This window comes from Neurospora hispaniola (genome assembly GCF_033458365.1).
Source record: "Neurospora hispaniola strain FGSC 10403 chromosome Unknown B0T23scaffold_1, whole genome shotgun sequence".
Taxonomy (NCBI): Eukaryota; Fungi; Ascomycota; class Sordariomycetes; order Sordariales; family Sordariaceae; genus Neurospora; species Neurospora hispaniola.
The window spans coordinates 1,625,429-1,646,284 of record NW_026944406.1 but is presented as its reverse complement, the minus strand read 5'-3'; the positions used below and the strand labels follow the sequence as shown (position 1 = coordinate 1,646,284).

Genomic DNA, 20,856 nt, shown 5'->3' with positions numbered 1-20,856 from the left:
CATCATCCATGGATGATTCGGGAGTTCTAGGACTTGTTAGGACATTTGAAAGGCTTTATGGAACAACTGAAGTTAATTCGAATAATTGCGAACCATCAAACAAACAAAGAAACGTAACAGCACCGATCGTGATTGAGTCAATTGAAATTTGCGCTCTTCTATTGATTATGTTCTTTTTTTTTTCTTTTTACCCAACCCAGCGCTGATCATCCCTCAACACCACATTAGCATCGATCACAAATAGTCTACATAGTAAACAACCGACCCCCCTCAAGACAACGTCTCCGCCACCAACTTCAACACCTCGTCCGTCTTCTTTCCTGCATTCTTTGGATCCTTGGCCACCCTCGTCCACTCCTCTCCATGCCTAGGATCAACCAACACGCACTTGGCCACCAAATCCGCCCTCTTCTCCTCCGTCCCATGCTGCACCAAAAACTTGTAATACCACGCCCACGTATCGCCCACATCGCGATCCAGCAACAGCGCCTTCTCGAACCAGTTCTGCGCCCGATCCAATTTCCTTTCCGCCCACAGTATTCTCGCGGCCGTGACCAGCAGGATCGGATCGTCTTCCACCTTTTTCACCGCCTCGGCAAGCAACGATTTCCGCTGCGTGCGCGGCTCGAGATTGAGGATCCTTTCCGCCCATAGCAAGCCCGATTTGGGCATCTGCTGTAACGCTTGCGCCATGAGCGACTTGGCCTGGTTCAAGTTGCCCGCGCGCCGCTCGACGCGGATGAGTTCCGTCCAGAGCTCCGGGGACTTGGGCACGGCTTGTCTGGCGCGGTCGAGGACCGAGCGCGCCTTGACGACGTTGCCGGCCTTTTCTTCTAGACGGGAGTACAGAAGCCAGAGCGGGATGGACGAAGGGACGGCGCGCACACCGGTGCTGTAGGCTTCCCGCGCAGGACCAAGCTGGGCGAGGTCTTCGTAGATTTGACCCTTCATCATCCAGAGTTTGGGCTTGGAAGGGAAGAGCTGTAGGGCCTGTTGGACGAGATCCATAGCGGCCTCGTTGTCGCCTTGTTGACGCTCAAACGCCACGGAGCGCATCCATACGCGATCGGTAGGCGCATTCTGGCGCGCGGTCTTGAGGAGTTCGCGGGCTTTGTCGATGAAGCCGTTGTCGGCTTCGAGCTTGACGGCCGCCAGCCAGATGTCCTCGCTGTCCGGGTTCTGCTTGAAGGCGCGGGCAAGGACGAGGCGTGCCTCGTCGACGCCCGCCTCGGCGGCTTTCTCGCGCGCGAGCATGAGCCAGAAGACTTCGTAGTGCGGGCAAGCCTCGACGGCCTTTTCGAGCGCGTGCCAGAGGTCTTCCTTGCTGCCGTGGTTGCGCTCCAGGTCGATGGCGGCCGTGTAGAGCGATTTGCTGTTGGGGAAGACGCGGATGGCGTAGGCGTAGATGGCGCGCGCTGTGGCGAACTTGTCCCGGTTGATGGAGGCGCGCGCGTCTTCCATCCAGAGCTCCTTGCGGTCATCGTCCTCGTCGAGACCCCAGCCGAGCGTTTCTTCGATGATGTTGCTGCAAGTGATGACGGCGCCTTCTTCTTCGCACTTTTCCGCTTCGGCGATCCATTCTTCGCGCTTGGGCATGGCATTCTGCTTGGCGAGGAACTTGACGGCGTTCTTCATCACGGGCCGCTTCTTGCCTTCGCCTAGTTGTTCTTCCAGGCGAGCGGCGGCGATCCAGAGTTCGTGCGAGTTGGGAAGCTTCTTGACGGCCTTGTTGAGAACCTTGCGGGCGTTTTCGGGAGTCTCGAGACGGGCCAGTGCCAACCAGAGGTCGAGCGACTCCGGGATAAGCTCCGTCGCCTTGGCTAGTAGAATGCGGGCGTCTTCGACGTCCTCCTCTAGGTTGACAGCCTCCTTCCATAGCGCCTCGGACTCTTGGTTATGATCGAGAGCTCTCCGGATAACCTTCTTCTTTGATCTAGGGTCGTTTTCCAGCTTCATCGCTTCCACCCAAAGTTTGACCGAGTGTGGGTTGGCTTGAATAGCCTGTGCCGCAATGACCTTGGCGTTCCGGTTGTCGTTCAAATGAATGTTTTCCAGCCAGATATCCTCGCTCTTCGGGCAGTGTTCGCAGCCCTTGGCAATCAAGCTGCGGGCAGCACCAGGCTTTCCAGCCGCAATTTCCAATCTCGCTGCAGCAATCCAACTGGCTGCCTGTTTGGGGTTCGAGTCGACAGCCGACTTGAGCATCTTCCTGAACTGCTCGATGTCTCCAATGCTTTGTTCCGCACCCTGCATGCTCGACAGGGATGTCAGGTAGCCCTTGGGGTCGATACTCGTCGCGCTTCCCGCCGTTGCCACGCTACTCGACTGTGATTGCTGTTCCAAACGCGCCCTCAACACCTTGTCGCGAGCCGCACCGATCTTTGCGAAATCTGTAACTGTGCCATCCTTGTTGACCCCTTCGGTGGCGGTGCCGTCTTCTGCAACGGTGGTACCGAACTGGCCGGAATCTCTCGCGGCAGCAAGGACACTGTCGGGAACGGCGTAGAAGCGCTCCATACGAGCCTGGCGTGCCCTCTTGGTCCTGCCGGTAAGGTCCTTGGGATCTGGTAGGTTTGCCCATTCTTCGTCGGTGACCGTCTCGAGCGCGCGTTTAAGGCCGGCGAATTGCTGTTGAATTTTGGGATTCTTTCGTTCGTACTCTAATCGTTCGGCTTCTTCTCGTGCTTCCCTGTGAAAATGCGATTTCTTGTCGGCACTCTGCTTTTCATCTATCTTTACCGATAAACCACATGCTTGCTTGAAAGTGTTGGGGAAGGGGTAAATGGGTGGTTTGTGAATTTATGTAGGATGTCAAGTGATGTATACGAGATAATAACTAAACTAACCTTTGCTTCTGTCGCCGCTTCGCCATCCTGTCGTCTACCTCTTTCCATATCCGATCGGCCTCCTCGTCGTCCTTTTCGTATATGCCGCCGGCAAACAAGCCGACTTCGTTGTCGGGATCCTGATAGCGGCCGTCGTCTTCATTGTCGTCGTCCTTGGCCTCGGTCAGACCTAGCTGTGCAGATCTCTTCGCGACGGCCGCCTTGATCTGGTCTTCACTAGGACCCTCGCGCGCGGGACCAAGATCGGATCGTGTAGTGAAACCCGTGGCACCACGACCGAGACCGGCGACGTAGTTCTCGGGTGCGGGTTGACTGAGAAAATCCCGTCTAGACATGGTGGCGGTTTTCTGTATTCGCGATGTATTGTAGAGACGCGGTGGCTAGGATTGTGACCGTGGTGGCCGTAGAGGTAGCTCCAAACATTTGAGTTAGCGGCAAAACACCGGCAGGCTGCAAGTCGAAGTCGAGGTCGAACTCCAGGGCACTGAAGCCTGCCACTGGTCCAGGCGCTCTTGGCATTTGACGAGAGGCAGGCACAGTGCCAATTAACAAAGCCCGGTTGCGACTCCACCACTCACTGCTTGGCGGTTTAATTCCACTTTCAGTTGTTTACTTCCTCCTTTCAACCATCACCAATCAGCGGAGCCATAGTGGTCATAGAAGGCAACCACGACGATATATCAATGCTCCTACCGTCGGTAAATGATATGGCTTGGCTTATTAATGCGTCAAGTGGGACGACTTCTTCCAGATTCTCGTCTATTCTTCGTGTTGCAATGAAAATATATTGTTCATGTATGGCAATGCCTGCGATCAGCCTAGCCAACAATGTCCAACTTCAACCTCCCATTTAAATTCTTTCTATACAAGTGCGGCAACTACAGCATTTATACCTCGCACCATTCAACCTTCACGGTCAGGTTAACCGCAAAGGCAGCACCATACGAGGCGGATATACTCCCTCACCGAGACTTCCGCAACACAGGTTTTCCTGTTCACAATAAACATGTTGTACAACGGCACACGATGACTGAGCCTATGCCTTTCTATTCTGCAATGAATTCAGGCTGGGTTTAGCCCCTTGCCGGCCGTCTACCTAGGTATATTTATGCAGTACCACGTCCCTGATTGAGTACACAGCGGGATCAGAGTTCGCACAACTTGAATGTCTGCACACAAAGTGCTTCCAATTTGCATACAATGCCTCAAAGCACTTATGGCGACTGAAGAAAGCTATTCCAGCACCGCCCACTTGAACCACCGATGTACAATTTCAAGACCCTCCTGTTGACTATATTAAACCCATAAGTATGGGCATCTAGCTCGCTTCTTCGCTCTTTACTACCACTCACATATTCGGTCCAGACCTTCTTGCTAGTCGATCACAGGAGAACTTGATATAATAGCCATGGAGTCGCTGATCAAACATCCAATGTCCTCTCATATCAAACACTCATCAAATGACTTCGCGGGCAAGATCTCTTGGAAACCAGGCGGCTTCAGACGTTTTCCCTGGTTTGGGATAATTCCACTGATCTTTTGTATAAGCTGTGAGTACTTGTTCCTACGTTTACCATAAAACTGAGGCTGTGACCAATTGCCGACAATGCTAACTGCAAGAACTAGGTACAGGAATTGCTATAGGAGTCGTTCTCGAGAGTGATGGAGGTTCGGAAAAGATCTGGTCCGGGCTCAGACAACCCGGCGTTTTGTTGGCCTACACACCGACTCTTGCAAACGCGTTAATGGCGCTTGCCTTTACCCAAGCGGCCGTGATGTTCTTCTGGGTCCAAGCAACAACGCCGTTACCAGGTGAGTTCCGGCATTTCTCGGCTGTCAGTGAGTATGATATCAACTGACATAACATACTGATCAGCAGCCTCCACCATAACTGGGCTGGATCCTCAAGCACCATGGGCGCAGTCAAGTCCATCTTCCAGGGAAAGGCGATTCGCGTCAGTTTAGGTTAGAATTTCAATACTCCCTGCCCCGGTCATTACCACATCAGAGATAATTATGGCATCTAGCTGACGTTTTAACAGTATCTATCCTCATCACAGTCACGGCACTCCTTCGCGGTTCTTTAATGCAACGAGCCTCGTTCGTACAAGTTGTCGTTGTATTGCCGAACAGTACCATTGATCTTCCGGTCACTGAATATCAGCAGCCTTTGGGGCAGAAAGTTTGGCAGTTTAGCTATGGCGTCTTGGGGACCCATTGGGCAATTCGCTCCCGGATTCTTGGATATAGTCCGCGACTTTATAAACAGAGCGCCCATTCGGATGAGAGGGGTACATTGTGAGAACTGCACCTTGATAGTTGAGGTGAGATATGTCCTAGGCCCAATACTCTGATCACCACAGCATCATCTTGAGCTGTCGATTCACTGGCCACGGCTAACTTGATGTTATTTCAGGCGTTCGGCTTCGACGTTATTAACTGTACAGAACTAAGAAACAGCTCGGATACATATGACCTTGATTGGCCGACGTACGATTCCCAGAGACTACATCCTGAACAGAGGAAAAACATCATATTTGAGACCTCCGTAAGGCCATTTTATGACGACGATCTTATAATGATTCAAATCACCACAAGACGGAAAACTGATACCGAATGCACCGGTATGTTGCTTACGCATACATGCAATCTTAACCCCGGAGCAGTACTATACAATTTGAGTCTTCAGGGAGACATTGCGACTTTGCAGTCAGAGAGCTGGAAAGATGACAAATTTGTAAAGCCTATGTAAGTTGTCAAAATGCTAGATTTGAGCCTTACCCCATACTTCTTTGTCGAACTAAACCAACATCTCCAAGTTATACGTATCTGCAGGACCTAGACTATCCAACGGCGGTAAACACCATGTTTCCACTTTGGCAATTGGGAGCTTCACTCTTCAACTCCACCTCTTGGATGCAGGATTCCTATGATCACAGTTATTCGGCGAACTACGAAGGTCTTGTTGCCAGCCTGAGTGCTGCAAATGGGACCACCGCTGAATTCGGCTCGCCGTGCTATCACTACTTCAACGATCCCATGGATTATATCATCGACACTTACCGCGAAATAGCCTTTCGCGTGTCTGTCCGTGCCGCTGCCGGCCCTTCCAACAACGAATATTTCGCAGGCAAAAGTAGCAGCGTACAACAACTACCCGATCTTATGCAAAAAGGCATTCCATACACACTCCACTCCACCCAAGTACAGTATGCCGCTGATCGTCCAGCCCTGGTCCTCGCAGTCATAGTCAGCCTTGTCGGACCAGTGGCGATTCTGTTCCTTTTCTGGGGCTGGTGGAAGCTGGGAAGAGATTTCTCCATGAGTCCTCTCAAACTTGCCAACGCACTTCTTCAACAGCAGGGAAATTCCAGAGCTGAACAAGCAGATGAATTTGGCCCAGCGAACATTGATGGATCAGTCGGGGACGATATAACCATCCAGGACGAGACAGCCACCGAAATGACACATATGAGTTGTAACAGCGTCAGTGGCAGTGATATCGATCAGCAAAAAGGCCAACATTTGGCCAGTGTCTTCGCCGATTGCAGCGGCAACGCTACAGCTGACGAACTGGCCAAGCATTTCAGCCAGCTCAGCCAAAGGAAGAAGCCCAATGACGGAATTGAAAACGAAGAGGAAGAAGGAGAGCCGATAGTTCAGTATGGTGTGGTTGAAAGCGGTAACGGCGAGTATCTTGGTTTCGCAATGGTGTCCGGCTCTCAGGAGGCTGCTACTGCTGTGCGTCGACCTTGGAAAGGGGAGTTGTTGTAAACATCCCCTCCCTCAATTCTACCACGTGCCTTGTATTATAAACAGAATTTGAATAGCATACAGACACATACGACCATACCCACTGGAAAACTCGGGATCCCGTCCGCTCTCCCATAGATAAGCCAGTGAGGGCCAGACTAGTAGTTGGGTCGGTGACGACCAGCGAATCCCTGGTGTTGTATGTTTTTTTTCGGGGCTACTCTTTTATTTCGACTGCACCTGATTTCCTTGTTCTTTTTTTATGTCTTGCTTCTTTATGTTATGTTTATCCACGACCTCAGTCGTCAGCTCTTGCACCGTTTGGTTATTTTCGGTGGGATCACGGACTGGAGACCAGGGTCCTGTCATGAACTATTTTGCAATCGTTTTTTCGATCAACAATCTTCTCGTCACCAACGCAACGCCCACAAAGGTCAATCACCACGAGCACTGCCATACTTCTACCAGACCAAGATCACCCTTAACCAAGCCAAACGGTCACCCTTTCTCTTACTAAAATGCTCACCTTTTCCAAATCTCATTAGAAGATCCCTTAAAGATGGTCACCTTTTTCATTCACTCAATCAATTCAACCAAAAGTCATCTTCTCTCTACCCGGCTTTCTTTCTTTCACCCCAAAGTCCGCACAGTCTTGTGGCAACCGAAAGTCCATCCTTTTCCTAATGGCAACGAAAGTCCACTCAGTCTTAAGGCGTGTTTGGTTCCGCGTTAGAGGTTTTTTCTCAACCACCCTCTTACCGTGCAGGGTCCGCAACTACACTCTGCAACATTAGGTAAGGCAGCGTTGAGGCATGCCAAGACCCCCATAACCGCCGTCTTACTGCGTCGTGGACGGTATATATATTGCCTGTGTGTTACCGGACTGGCTGGGCGAGGCCAGGCAGCCGTTACATTCTTGTAAACAGTCTAGCGGAGTCTAGTTCGTGTGGCGGCGGAGCGGATGGGGGCTGACAGTTCGGAGCACGACTGTTGTTATGAGCGACTACAGATGGGGCTGTCTTGCCCAGATAGATCGTCTGGTCTTGTCGCGTTTGGGGCTTCTGATTGGTTGTTACTGTAAGGTTGTAAACTCGTTGCTCCTGGGCGGTGCCTTCCCAAGACCTCCAACTTCATTCCCAAGACCTCCCGCTTCCCCAATGATGATGGTTCCTTCCCGGAATCCAGAACCTTCCTATATAAGAAGAACGAGCCCTGTGCGGCTCATTCACCGGCAATCCCAGCCCTTCCAGGTGTTTAGGCTGCCCTGGTTTTCATTTCTCCTCTTCCGTTAGACAACTCCAGAATCAAGTCCTTCTTCGTTGTTGCCTTGTCCAGCCTCCAACATCCTTCGCTCTGCACTCTCCAGCTAGGTCATCACCAGGGTTCCAGCAGATACTATCACTTGATTTTGGAAGCAGCCATGGATCCCCGAGAGAATGGACCCGACCATTACGCCATATCTCCAAGTCATTATCACCAGTACGCCCAACCACCGGCGTACTCGACATGGAGATATGACCAGGACCACATCTACGGAGATGTAAGAACAAGTTTTTCGTGGGAACGTCCACCTGATCGCCCCGAGAACGACCAAGAGACTCGAGGCAGAGGGTTGGAGCAGCAGTCGGAGCTTGAGCGGGACACATCACGGTCGACCAGTCCGGCCGGATCGTACTACCCGTCGGCTTCGGCTTATAGTGACAACGAATTGTATCCATGGCAACCCGGATTTGTCAAACAGTTCCCTTATATGGGATTGGTGCCTTTGTTGTTGAGCATAGCTTGTGAGCACCGCCCTCCTATACATGTACTCTTGGGTTAGAGCATGGTGTACGATGAGACTTTGATTGTCCTTGGGAGCTAATAAAAGTCACAACGTAAATAGGCACCGTTGTCGCTATATCTATTATACTTGTGAGCAATGACAAGCTTGTGAACGACTGGTCCGGAGTCATGCAGCCTAGCGTCCTCCTAGCCTATAGCTCGACTGTAGCAAATACCCTGCTGGGATTTTCTTTTGTATATGGTTGGGTCACGCAGTTCTGGGTACGAGCTGTCAGCGGTCGGATGCGTTTGACGGACTTGTACTATCACTATGAAGGAGCGACGAGTGTTTGGGGAGCCATCACCTCCCTAGCTCGAGGCAGAGTTGCTCGTGTCAGTTTGGGTAAGTCTTTCGAAAACTTTTACAACCAGTCCGCCAGCTCATTGACAAAGAAGCCATACTAATTGCTCTCACGGCTTCTTTTTAGTTTCCCTTCTTGTTACCGTCACCTCTTTACTCCGAGGCCCTCTAATGCAAAGAGCCTTGGTTATTGAGACACGCGAGATACCTATCCCAGGGACTATTGACCTCGAAATCTCGCCATATTCGGACATCATGAGCAGTGATTTCCCAATCCCCAAAGAGATACCGACGACAGACTTGCGTGTGCCAGGAAGGGATTCTGGGTACCAAGAAGCACTGCGCGGTTTCCAGGCAAAAACACCCATCCATTTGCGAGGGGCCGAGTCATGCAGTAACTGTTCACTTGCTGTAACGGCATTTGGGTTTGACTATTCGGACTGCATCACCTCAACAGCGGCAGTGGATTTAGATACACTACTGACCGAAAAGAGACGCAACTTCTGGGTGGATGCGTTTCATATTGACATCACCAAGGGAGTAATCGGGGACCTGGACCACTACAGGCGCGGCGAAGGCATCTTGGTCAACGTGACACGCAAAACAACCCCAGAGTGCAACGGTGCTAAGCTTGTGAGCCAACTGTGCTGGTTAAAGACCTCTATAGTAAGCTATGATTTGAAGGTGAATGGGGGAAACGCCACTTTTGTCTCGGATAGCTGGACAGGGGATTCCATCGTGAAACCAGTCAAGCATAGGTACGTTGTGTGCACACGTCTCCCCTTATATCGAACCAAACGTCACCTCTTATATCGTTCTTGACCCAACCATGCTAACCCTCTAAACAAAAACCCAGTGACCCAGGCCAACTGCCCAAAATCGAGTTCCTTTCGCAATCTGCCAGCCAGCTCTGGGACGCCCAAATCACCATGGCTATGGGGTCCATCCGTATAACACCCGAGAGTCCCAGAGAGTACCTCGTCATGTCCGACCCTCTCCGCAAGGGGCTGGCCTCTTTCATCTACTACAACCAAGAACCCGGCAATTACGACCTGTGCAGCGCAACCTTCGACGATCCAATGGACGATGTTTTCAAGAGCTTCCGCGAACTGGTACTCCGCCTGGCCATCGTGGACGCGGTGGAATGGAATGCCTTTGCTGCGCTCACCAATTCGGCCACCAACAAAACAACCCTACCGCTCGCGCGACAAACCGTCCCCTACCAAAGCAACCAGGTTCGCGTGCTCTATGCCGCTCAGATTCCCGCTCTCGTTCTTGCTTCAGTTATTAGCCTCCTTGGTCCGCTCGCGACCATCTTTTTGTTTTGGGGGTGGTGGAATCTGGGAAGAGATTTTTCGATGAACCCGCTGGAGTTGGTGAATGCGTTGCTTGTGCGGGAGACTGGAATGGGGACGGAAAATGGGGCGGGAATGGGGATGTCGGCTGATTCTGCCCCTGACGCTGTGAACGGACAACGACAAGGGCACCAAAGTTATCAGGATTGCCATTCTCAGCAGCAGCAGCAGCAGGTTGAACTCAACCTGGCTAACCTGCCGCTACTTCTCAGTGGAAGCAGTAATGCTTCGCGGGCGCAGGTGGTTAACCATGTGAGAAGGAGAATACGGGGCACAAGAGACGGCGAGGTTGGTAAGGAGGAGGATGGACATGGTAAGGGGAATAATATTGCTAATATGATTGAGGTTGAGGCTGGAAGTAGCAGTGATAATAATCGAAGTAGTGGTGGGAGTAGGAAGGGGAGGAGCAGGATGAGGGAGCCAATTATTCAGTACGGGGTGTTGGATAGTACGGGACGCCTGGGGTTTGCGGTTGCTGATGCGGGAGGAGTTATACGCGCGAGGTATCCGCGGAGGGGGGAGATGTTGTGAAATTTCCAAGTTACGCGTTCTGTTCGAGAGGTATTCGATACATCTGCCCGATAAGAGCCACATGTTCGCTGGACCAACCTGATAACTGAAGTTGTTAGTAGTCAGGATCTACTCACGACTGAGCCGATTCGAAACGACCTACGTGGACAAAAGACCTCCGGATCGATCGTTGCGGAATGGAATAACGAGGGAACGGCCTCGACGGCTATCGACATGCCGATACGATAATGAGTTTGGAAACCCCCGCCACCCTGGCGATGGCTTGAGGTTGGGCTGAGCAGAGCCATAGCCTTGTCTTGTTTCTTTCTGGCTTGGCCAGCTAAGGTGAAGAGGCGTGTCTCAGTGACACATAACCATGCCGAATCTGGGACGTGTTCCGACAACCTGACTTCCGCGATGTTGGTGGTGGTCAGTGGCACCGCCTGTCATTCAGGAATAGTTGCTTGCGTGTGATTGTTGGCCTTTTATACTGACGCTTTCAAGCTCCGTCCACATATCTCGTCTCATCGTGGTCGACTCACCAGTTCTCCCCCCTTCGGTCCAGACAGTCTTCTTCACTGCTTTCCGGTGATAATGGATCCGTCAATCAACAGAAGCAATCTTCAGATACCACACAAAGATCGCAGCCAATATGCCCTGACTCGGAGCCACGACGATGATTCAGCCCACAAGAAAACCCTTTCGGTGGACCAGGGCCACATGTACGAGGGTCTGATGGAAGATGTTACCTTGGGTTACCCAGCAGGGCAAATTGGGATGAATGACTACAACGTCAGCGAACTGTCGGATTTGGACACAGAGCTGGAGCGAGATTGTTACATGCCAACCGATCCATCTCCCAAAGCACCGTATCATCCACCTGCCTGGACTCCAGATGCCTCGCAGAGGAATGGATATCCCTGGAGACTTGAGTTTTTCGAACAGTTTCCGTATCTTGGATTGGTTCCCTTGCTATTGAGCGTTTATCAATACCAATACCTCACGGATTCAGGAAATTGCTGGGCAGTCATGATTGCTAAATTATGAGCAGGTACCTGTGGCGCCGTATCCATTATTTCTCTCAGTGACGGCAGTCCCGTTAGCGAATGGTCTGGCGTCATACAAAACCCAGTACTCTTTTGGCCTACACTTTAACTACAGCAAATGCCTTGATGGGGTTTGCTTTTGCCCATGGTTGTATTGTCTCCTTCTGGACAATGGCAATTGAAGGGAAAATGCGTATAGCCGACCTCTACTATCAGTGGGAAGGAGCAACGGGCATCTTCGGGGCGTTAAGGTCATTGGCTAAAGGCAGAGTCTCTATACGCATCAGCCTGCTTGGGTATGTTTCACTGGGCCTATTGGTCCTCGTTGTGTAATAACTATACCTATTCCTTAAAGTGTCCCTGTTCCCTTTGGACCTATGCTAACCTATAGACCATTATCCCAGTTTCCACAAAGCAGGCTATAACAGAGACATAAGCTGGGAAAAAACAGCAGTCGGTATAGTCTTCTAGATATGGGTTCTATAACAGGCAGCGCACAGAATGAACACACACACACACACACACACACACACACACACACACACACACATATATATATATATATATATAAACTCTACAGAGCCATGAACTCCCATTCCAAAAACCGTTCTATCCCGTTTATTTATCCCCAGTCTACACTACCCATCCCTTCCAAAAATCCTTGCATGAAATTACCCATTGCATTGGTAAGTCAATTTTAAAATCCTTTTTTTTTTTTTTTTTTTTTTTTTTTTTTTTTTTGGTTTCCGTCCCAGCTGTTTCGTTCTATAACAACCCCACATAGAACCTTTACAACAACTCACATATATAAGAAGTGTCAAAGTTTCGATACAGATAGATAGATAAATATTGTTACAAAAAGTCTTTGATTTACACTAGCAACGCTTTGCCTTTTTCTTTGTTTGTCTGTCTGTCCTCTATCTTCCAACAACAACAACAAAAAATCATACACGGGCGAGTCTCCTTTCAGCCACTGGTGACTCCTTACTCCTTACTCCTTGCTCCTTCTACAGATCTGCTAGATCCTCCCACTTGACTCGCTTCCCTGACGATGATGACGACGGAAATCGTAGTTTAAGACTGGCTTCTTCTTCTTTTGTCTTTCTCTCTTTGGTTGGTGGTTTTGTGGGTGTCTTTGTTGATGGTGGTGATGTGGTCGGTTGTGTTGGTGCTGGTGCTGGTGCTAATGCTGGCGCTGGTGGTGATGTCTTGCATTTGCTTGTCGTCGTCGTTGTCGCCTTTTCAGCCCTCTTATGAGCTTCTTCTTCTTTTACTTTGTTTTCTGGTGACCCCCTAGTATCGACCTCAATCTCAGCGCCAACCGTAGCAGCCGCGGCTGCGGCCGTTGGTTGTTGTTGTTCTTGTTGTTTTTGTTCTTCCACGACAACCTTCTTCGACTCGTCCGGAAGAGAACTAGGCTGGGGCTTAGCCGCCGCCGCCGTCTCGTCAACATGGGCGTTCTTCTCAGCAGGAGCAACCTCATCACCACTACCACCACCATTCAACCAGTTATCCAACGCCTGCCCATCCACCGGTCCAAGCGCCATCGCTTCTTGCACCTCTTCATCTCCATCTCGATCCCCTTCTTTTACCCCACCCTTCTTAACCGCCCTCTTTGTTACCTCTCCCTCTCTTTCAAATAACTTCTTCACCTCCTCGAATGCCGGTTTGGTTCTTAACTTTGTCGGGATTTCGACCGGCTTCATTAGCTCTTCAATTGCATGCCTATCGAGCCCATCTGTCCGGAGGGCCAAGTGAAGCTCGCGATCGCGGTCGAGGGCTTGTTGGAGGAGGGAACCGATGGGTGCGGAGGGTTCGAGGTAGAGGTATTTGGAGGCGAAGGACCAGGATCGGAAGGAGCCGTAGATGTTGCCCCATGTTGTTGATTCTGGTTCATTGGAGGATTGTGATTGGGGTTGAGGGATGCTGCTGCGGTTGTGGTCGGGGTTGGAGGAAGAGGCAGGTAATGATGCTGATGATGATGCTGATGATGATGCTGATGATGATGCTGATGATGATGCTGATGATGATGCTGATGATGATGATGATGATGATGATGATGATGATGGGGGTATTGTCGGGCTGGAGGAGTCCAGGAGGGACTGAGATTGGAACCAATCCCCTAACGTGGACTGTATTCGGTCATCATCATCCTCTTCCTGTTCGACTATCTCTTCCATTTCTCGCTGGTGTTCCTGATCTCCCTTGGCAATACCAGCAATAATCTTCCCAAACACCTCGTCGCCACCATTCGCCTGGATAAACTCGCCCAGTAAGAGGTTTCTCACAAACTGCACCCTCTCTTCATCCCCTAGTTTGAGTCTCCTCACCGACTTCTCCTCCTTTAGTTTCGTCGCGTCCATCTTCAACAGAATAGTCCCCTTCTGTCGCATATCGAAGGTTGTAGAGTTCACCAGATGGGCATACCGCCAGATTGTGCTGAGCACATGCGGCTTCTTTTGCCAGTGAGCCAGGTCAAAGAGTATGTCGCAGGCCAAGTTATCCAACTTCAGCGGTGTTTCGTTGTTTTTGGCGCGGTGACTCTCAAACAGCTGGATGAACTCGACAGCCAAATCCAGCTTCTTCTGCGCCTTGCAGTGCGCAAGAATGGTATTGACCGTGACGTGATCCGGGTACGCAATCAGCTTGCCGGCGAAGACTAGATCGAGCAACTGCCGGATCTCGGCGAACATTGAGTAGGAACCAAACACGTGGAAGATCTTGTTGAGCGCGTCAATGGAGACCCATTTCCTGTTGGCGCCGTAGAGTTCGTCCTGCTTGGCCAGGAAGGTGGGCACGTCCCAACCCAGCTGAACGGCGCGGTACGCATCGTGGGGCGCCATCTCGTCGGCGACCATGCGCAGCGCTCCGCGGGCGTTGAACAGCCCCCTGTCGTGCATGGCTTGCAAAACGTAGCGCTTGACCTCTTCGGCTTCGAACATGCGGAGGAACAAAATCCAGGTGCGCAGGTTGGGCTGGTACCCGCGCGTGACCAACAGGTACAAAACTGCGCTAAAGCGATACAACGAGCGGGTCTTGACGGCCGCTTCGGCGAGGATGTTGAAGACTCCGACGTCCAGTCGCACGCGTCCGCTCTGGGCGTAGTTGAACATGGAGAGCACCTCGGGACGCCAGGTCTCGCCGCCGCGGGTCATATAGTGCAGAGCCATCTTGAAGGCCGCGTTGGTAACGAACTGGGCGGCGACTTCGTCGTTGAAGACAGCGACAAGCTGTTCGATGACGGCCATTTCGTGCCGGCCGTGTTCGGGGTAGAGCTTGGAGGCCAGGGCGGAGGGCATGCGGGATTTGATCAGGGCGTCGACGTATTCCTCAAAGGTCTTGCGGGTCCATTCCTCGGGTTTGGGAAACTCGTCGGCGCGGATGTTCACGTGGTAAGGCGCCAGCTGAGAGGGTGTGCGGTGGGCGGAAACGAACACGATGGGCGCACGGAGGAAGAAGTCTTTGCCGTCCCCTTTGCCGTTCCATAGTACCTTCTCCGTGCCTTCGGTTCGGGAGATGATGGTGACCTTCCTTGTCACGCCCAAAATCTCGTCAATGGCGGTGTTGACCGAGTGGTGATGGCCCCAGATGATCAGGTACGGGTGCTGGTCCTCAGTCCCTTCCTCATAACCGGCGTCCCCAGCCCTGTATAGTACCATCCCGCAGTTGGTCCGAGACTTAATATCCCACACACTGTACTCGCTGTCGGACAAGAGCCGGGGCGCCGTCTCGCGGGGTATGATGACCTTGACGTTGTCGGCGAACTGCTCGGGGAGGTACATGGGTGTCGATTGAAGGAGATTACGAAGAACGGCGCGCCAGTCCGTTCGATTGGTAGGTACCCTCGTTCCCATGACCATCTTTTGACGGTGGTTATCCTTCATGTGCGTCCTTACGCTCCCTCGTGTCTCGTACTGGTCGGGATATTCGGTGACGGGTCTGACGAAGACGGATTCGAGCACCGGATGGGCGCGGACAGGAACCTTGGCCAAACGGTTGACCAGGCCAGAGCCTCGACCTCGTTTAGGTTTGGCCGGTTTGGCCTTTTTGACCGGAGATAAACCATCCTGCTTATCCTGGACGTCCCGGGCCTGTGTTTGAGCTTGTTCCTGAGCTTCTTCTCGGGGTAGTGGTGGTGGTGGTGATGCTCGTGATGGTTCTGTTGGTGTTTGGGCGGCGGGGGCGGGGTTTTCGCCAGAGTCGTGTACCTCAGTAGTAGTGTGCTGCCGCCGGCGCACATCGTTGGCCTCCAACTCGGCGTCGGTAGGTTGAGACTGGTCGGGAAGCGACGGCGCTTGGCTGTGGAGGGCGCGAAGAGTCGATCTGCTGGTGGTGGTGGGAGCTGCTCTAGCTAGTGCTGGGGTACACTCCCTAGGAATCAGGGAGAGCCCGCGAGCGCCATTGGGATTCGACAAGACTCTCCATAGCTGTTTGACTCCCAGGGACATTGGCTATAACACGGGCATTTCCGGACGGCGCTTTCCTCGCAGCCGCCGTATTGGAATCGTGGTCGGAGTCGCTGGGTCGCGTTGCGCGCTGGTTCGGGTATAAATAATGTACTTTCTTCGCCTAGCTTCTGCTGTTGTGTGCTTATCGCGGGATTTCGGTGATGGTCGTCAGATTCTATAGTCGTATTATCGATAGTCGCCGTCTCAATTGCCCTAAAGCTCTGTACGTATACTCGAAAAAGGGACCGTGGAAAAAGATGCGCGCTCCTAGAGTCGCTGAAATCTAGAGGTGTTGAGGGGTATCGGCGGGCACGGGCCACTCTAATGTTTCTCAATCGCGGATCGATGCTTTTCAAAAATGTTTTTGGCTCCAAAATCATCCGTCCCTCCATCGATCCATATCGGGCCCGGTTCCTTTTTCCCCCCCACTTTTCTCCCGCGGTCTGCAACGGCATGGGCTCGGCCTTTGGTGGATACGTCCGGACGTCACGGCGGGTGCGACTACAGTACCACAAACTGTGTACCTCCATCGCTCAAAAGTCAACAAACCCCCCCCCTTTTTTTTTTCTTCATTCAATGTTTCTTAGTAGTACTGTAGTGATACTCAATATAAGGGGTGTAACGAAATTAGACACCAAATATGACATGCTTCGCTCTCGCACGCTGGGCTGGCTTTCAGTACACTAGACTAGACATTACCTCCTCACGACTCCTCCATATCACCCACTCACTCACTCACTCTCACCAAATCACCAGATTACCCCGAAAAGATATCCAGCACCCCCGTCCACTGCCCACCACTCTTCGCCCTTTCCTCCCAATACCCCTCCTTCCCGCCCTTCAACTTCCACACCTCCTCGCCGTCCTGGCCCGTAGCCACCTTGACGAACCATTTCGGCTTATACTCCTCTCCTCTCTCCTCCATCTGCTTTCTGCGCACTCTCTGCGCCTCCTCCAACTTGACCTTCCACTCTTCAGCAGAGTCCAAATCTCCTAGCTCGTGGAACCGCTGATCGGGACGCAACCTGCTATCCGTGGGCGGCAGCTTGTCCTTCTCCAAGGGTGTAATTTCATTCAGCGACGCGGCAAAGGTCGTAAAGCCATAAGTATTCGCCGCGTTGGGAACGAGGCTGCCCGCCTTCCAGATCTCCTTGCCTCCAGGGGCAGTCTTGAGACTGCTCGTCCAATTGCCCGTGAGCGCCTGGCCCGTGTTGGACCCGTCGGGACCAAACGTCTCGACGTGGACCTCTTCACCTCGGCCACCGAACATGCCCTTAGCCGAACGGAACTCGACGACAGCCTTGGCGCCCGAAGTCTCGTTGTTAACGTTCATGTTGCCGACGGGCTCGACGTACTTCTCGCCGTAGACAACGTTGCGGAGGAAGACGGTGGCAATGTGCCAGCTGTAGAGCTCGTCGGTGCCGTCGGGGAGATGCAGACTGACCCGCACACGGCCCTCGGTAGTGATTTCGGCACTCTTACCCCAGAACTTCTGCGAAGGAGCCGGCGACTGGGAGAAAGACCACAGAGCACTGTCGGCTTGTACGGCGAGGCGGACAGGGCGATGGCAGATTTTCTCGACCAGCACTCTAAACCCGCCAGGCACTTCGTTCTCGGAGCGCACCAATTCGAACGTCTCACCCAACAGAGGGTTGAAGGGCTTGCGCGTAGCACGCTCCTTGGCGCGACCGTTGCTGAACTGGGAGACAGCAAAGGCCGTAACGTACAGAAGACGCTCGTTCGCGTCAGTTTTCTTGGCAGCCTCCGTGAGAAGCTGGCCGTATTCAAGCTGTTCCGCCATACGCTGGCACAGTGACAAAGGCTCGTTCGCAGAAACGGGCATACTGATCGTACTAAGATCTTTACCCACGTTCTTGCGGACGAACGCGATGAGACTGGGAGGAGGCACTTTGGCGGCCGGAATCGTCGTGCGTCTGGTAACCGTGTCTGTGATAGGCAGTGGCGCAAGAGACTTGGGCTTAACGGGGAACAGACTGTCATGGTTTTCTGTACCGACGCCTTCAAACTCCTCCTCTTCCTCGACAGAAGAGACTGATGAGGAGTCGTGGATATCGACCTCCTCCGCATCTGAGCCGGGCATGTCCTCTTCGCTCTGACGAATGATCATAACCTGGTTCTGTCCCGCGCCGCCCTGCTCACCAGCCTCGGCATCAAAGAACTCATCAATAGTAGACGCTGTAGACTCGTAACTCTTTCTGGAAGCCGCAGGCATCATGTTAGGCGGCATCATTTGCGAAGGGAGTCTTCGGCGCTTATTCTTAGACAGCAGCTGCGAAAACTCAACCACCACAGAATCCAAATCATTCAGAAGAGCCGCGCAGTTATCGTATGGGTTCCGCTCCTCCGCAACGGCCGCCGCACTGGCTGGCGATGGCACCGCCAGAGCAGCTCCAGTCGTTGCCTGAACGCCTGGTTGCGCGCCCGGCGAAGCATTGCTGGTCTTGCGCTTCCAAAACGGCCTGCGCGACTCCGTCGAGGGAGTGAAGTAGGTCTCAGAGTCCTCCGCAATCGCTGGCGTGTTAGGGGAGAGCAACGAGGCCTGACTAGCACCAGGCGCCTGCTTCTCGGCAGCCATATCCTTGACCAGGCGCCTGAGAGCATCTCTTGTTCCTGCAACCCTGCTAACCAAGGACTCGACCTGCGCCCATTCTCTTTCGTCCTCCTGCTGTGCGCTGGGTACGCTGGTGGACGGCCGCGAAGCCGGTCTGTCAACACCAAGGGATGCGCCGTTGTTGAGGGTCTCTAGACCGCGAGCAATACGACTGGCCTTTTCCAAGGCCTTGGCCCAGTCGTTGAAGTCCTTGGGACCAGACGCCTTCAAGTGCCAAATCTCGGCACCAGAATCAATGGTAATCTCGCGCCGTCTTTCGTCAGCGGCAATGGCGGCCAAGCTCAGGGGGATAGCTCCTCGCAGGGCAGACGAGTTGCGGTTGTGGTAGTAGGATAGCGTGCAAGTCGTAAAGTCGAGGGAGAAGAAGCGCCTAGCAAAACCTTGGCCCTTCTTGCGACGTCTCTTGAGAAGCACACCGACGTGGTAGGTTGCGCCCGGTACAAATCCGCCCTCACTTCTCGCATTCGAGGCAGCACGGCCACGCCCGGCGGTCTCATTGCTGGGCAGACTATCGACCGAGTCGGAATTGGCGGCGCCCAGTCGGGGAGTAGTGCCTGCTCCCAAGCTCGTTCTGCTGGCGTTAGAGCCGGCCCCAGCTTGTACGGTAGGCAGATGGTGGGCAGTCTGGGGCGGGGCGCCGGTGGGGTAGGTAAGCAGAACAAACGTGGCCGTCTTGGACGTCTGCTTGGAGAAGGTGTTGTCGAAGACGAGACCGTACATGCCAGCACTGGTAACGTCGTATGTGCCCACTGTAACTTTGTCGGCCTCGCATTTGCCGTGCCACTGGATGGGGATAAAGCCCTTCTTGGCAAGCTGATCTTGCGCTGTGCTGGCATCTCTCCTGAACAGGCCTGATTTCGCATCGGACACAGCGGCCTCGGTGGCTGGGTGTTCGGGGGTGGCCGTGGCCTCGAAGGTCTGGGAGCCGGCAGCTGTGCCGCCAGATCCTGGGTGCTTGACGATGGCGAAGTTGCTGTAGTCGTGTTGGTTGCAGGGTCAGCCAATGTCTATGAAGAGCGAGTTATGGGATTTGTAGGTGTTCGTACATGGACTTCTTGTGTGGTTGAAGACTCCATGATATCGTGTGGCCTTCATCAACCTTGACCCATCGCACAATGTAGGACTAAGGGGGTGAACAGCGGGTTCGTCGGTCAGCAACTCCCGTTGGCGAAGTCTATGAAAGCTTGGCTTGAACAGGTCAGGGAGCGTATACCTTGCTGTGAATCTCGAGCTGCTCGATGCCCGCCATGGTGAAAGACGGTGATCGGGAGCTTGGGTGTCGTACTATATATGACAGTGAGGGTGACAGGATGGATGAATGAATGCGGTAACCGAGGTCTGATCGTGGGGCCTGTCCGCCTCTTCAGCAACAGCAGCAGCTACTCTGTCCGCGTTAACAGAGTCGGAGACAAAGCTTCCGTGATCAATGAATGGGCTGGTGATGGAGGCGACCCATTAGAGGTAGTTAAAGCTCCAATACGGTCGGATGTATGGTATAAGACTAGGGGTCTTGTTGATGTTGTCGAGTGCAATCGAAAGGAGGGAAAAAGCCGGCGGTGGTGAACGGGGACCACTACAGCAATTAAACTGGCACATGGGGAACGGTCACAGGCACCGACCGATCAACCCACCGTAGCACCCAATGGCCAGCCGACAGGGGCGTTCCCGTCAGACCGCCTGCCCGCCTGGCATTCCCTTCCAGGGGGGAAACAAAACAAAACAATGGAAAGGACCCGACGCCAACTCAATCCCCACCGGAGCTTCCATCCGTCCCGACATTCGGGGTCAGCGGACAATTGGTTAACCTCCGATCGCCCGCTTTTCCTTCTTACTTACACCAAGTACTACACTACTCCCTTCCTTTCCCCATGTCTCACCTCATTCAGTTGAAACAACATCCCGATCCAACCCACGTTTACATATGTATCACACCGAGAGCCATGGCATGGTCACCCCAACGACCTGCCATGCTACTGCCTAGCTGGAGGTTGCCTAGCGCTCAGCCTTATAGTACACCTTACAGGATTCTGCGGGTTTCATTGGCCAGAAGGTTATCGGCAACCTCGGCATGTGTGTTGTCATCCAGGATGTCGGTCTTCCAACTAGCATGGCATTTGCCGCTTTCTAGAACTTTGAACGGT

The 20,856-nt window shown here is 52.8% G+C and overlaps 4 protein-coding genes across 4 annotated transcripts; 2 read left to right on the top strand and 2 right to left on the bottom strand.

Annotated features, from left to right (window-relative positions):
* Positions 1 to 129: 129 nt before the first annotated feature.
* On the bottom strand, positions 130 to 3,285 carry B0T23DRAFT_369107 (putative pre-mRNA splicing factor prp1). The gene is made up of 2 exons (XM_062836493.1): positions 2,847 to 3,285; positions 130 to 2,689 (listed from the first exon to the last, which is right to left on the bottom strand). The coding sequence occupies exons 1-2, from the start codon at positions 3,179 to 3,181 to the stop codon at positions 271 to 273; spliced, it is 2,754 nt and encodes a 917-aa protein (XP_062696695.1). The 5' UTR covers positions 3,182 to 3,285; the 3' UTR covers positions 130 to 270.
* A 969-nt stretch (positions 3,286 to 4,254) lies between these two features.
* B0T23DRAFT_400744 (uncharacterized protein) lies at positions 4,255 to 6,620 on the top strand (the record flags this gene model as incomplete). Its single annotated transcript, XM_062838523.1, has 6 exons — positions 4,255 to 4,318; positions 4,479 to 4,685; positions 4,958 to 4,995; positions 5,030 to 5,137; positions 5,263 to 5,511; positions 5,682 to 6,620. The coding sequence occupies 6 exons, from the start codon at positions 4,255 to 4,257 to the stop codon at positions 6,618 to 6,620; spliced, it is 1,605 nt and encodes a 534-aa protein (XP_062696694.1).
* A 1,399-nt stretch (positions 6,621 to 8,019) lies between these two features.
* Positions 8,020 to 10,610, top strand: B0T23DRAFT_306260 (uncharacterized protein; the record flags this gene model as incomplete). The annotated part of the gene is made up of 4 exons (XM_062834364.1): positions 8,020 to 8,383; positions 8,485 to 8,766; positions 9,392 to 9,482; positions 9,581 to 10,610. The coding sequence occupies 4 exons, from the start codon at positions 8,020 to 8,022 to the stop codon at positions 10,608 to 10,610; spliced, it is 1,767 nt and encodes a 588-aa protein (XP_062696693.1).
* A 2,032-nt stretch (positions 10,611 to 12,642) lies between these two features.
* B0T23DRAFT_306337 (Oxysterol-binding protein-domain-containing protein) lies at positions 12,643 to 19,964 on the bottom strand (the record flags this gene model as incomplete). The annotated part of the gene is made up of 5 exons (XM_062834368.1): positions 12,643 to 12,939; positions 13,021 to 15,958; positions 16,845 to 19,688; positions 19,762 to 19,838; positions 19,929 to 19,964. The coding sequence occupies 5 exons, from the start codon at positions 19,962 to 19,964 to the stop codon at positions 12,643 to 12,645; spliced, it is 6,192 nt and encodes a 2,063-aa protein (XP_062696692.1).
* Positions 19,965 to 20,856: the final 892 nt, after the last annotated feature.

Excerpts from the sequence above, each read along its gene's own strand:
- B0T23DRAFT_369107 (XM_062836493.1), bottom strand. The coding sequence starts at position 3,181 with ATGTCTAGACGGGATTTTCTCAGTCAACCCGCACCCGAGAACTACGTC. Across the intron at positions 2,690-2,846 it reads AAGCGGCGACAGAAGCAAAG|GGAAGCACGAGAAGAAGCCG; the intron begins GTTAGTTTAGTT and ends GCATTTTCACAG.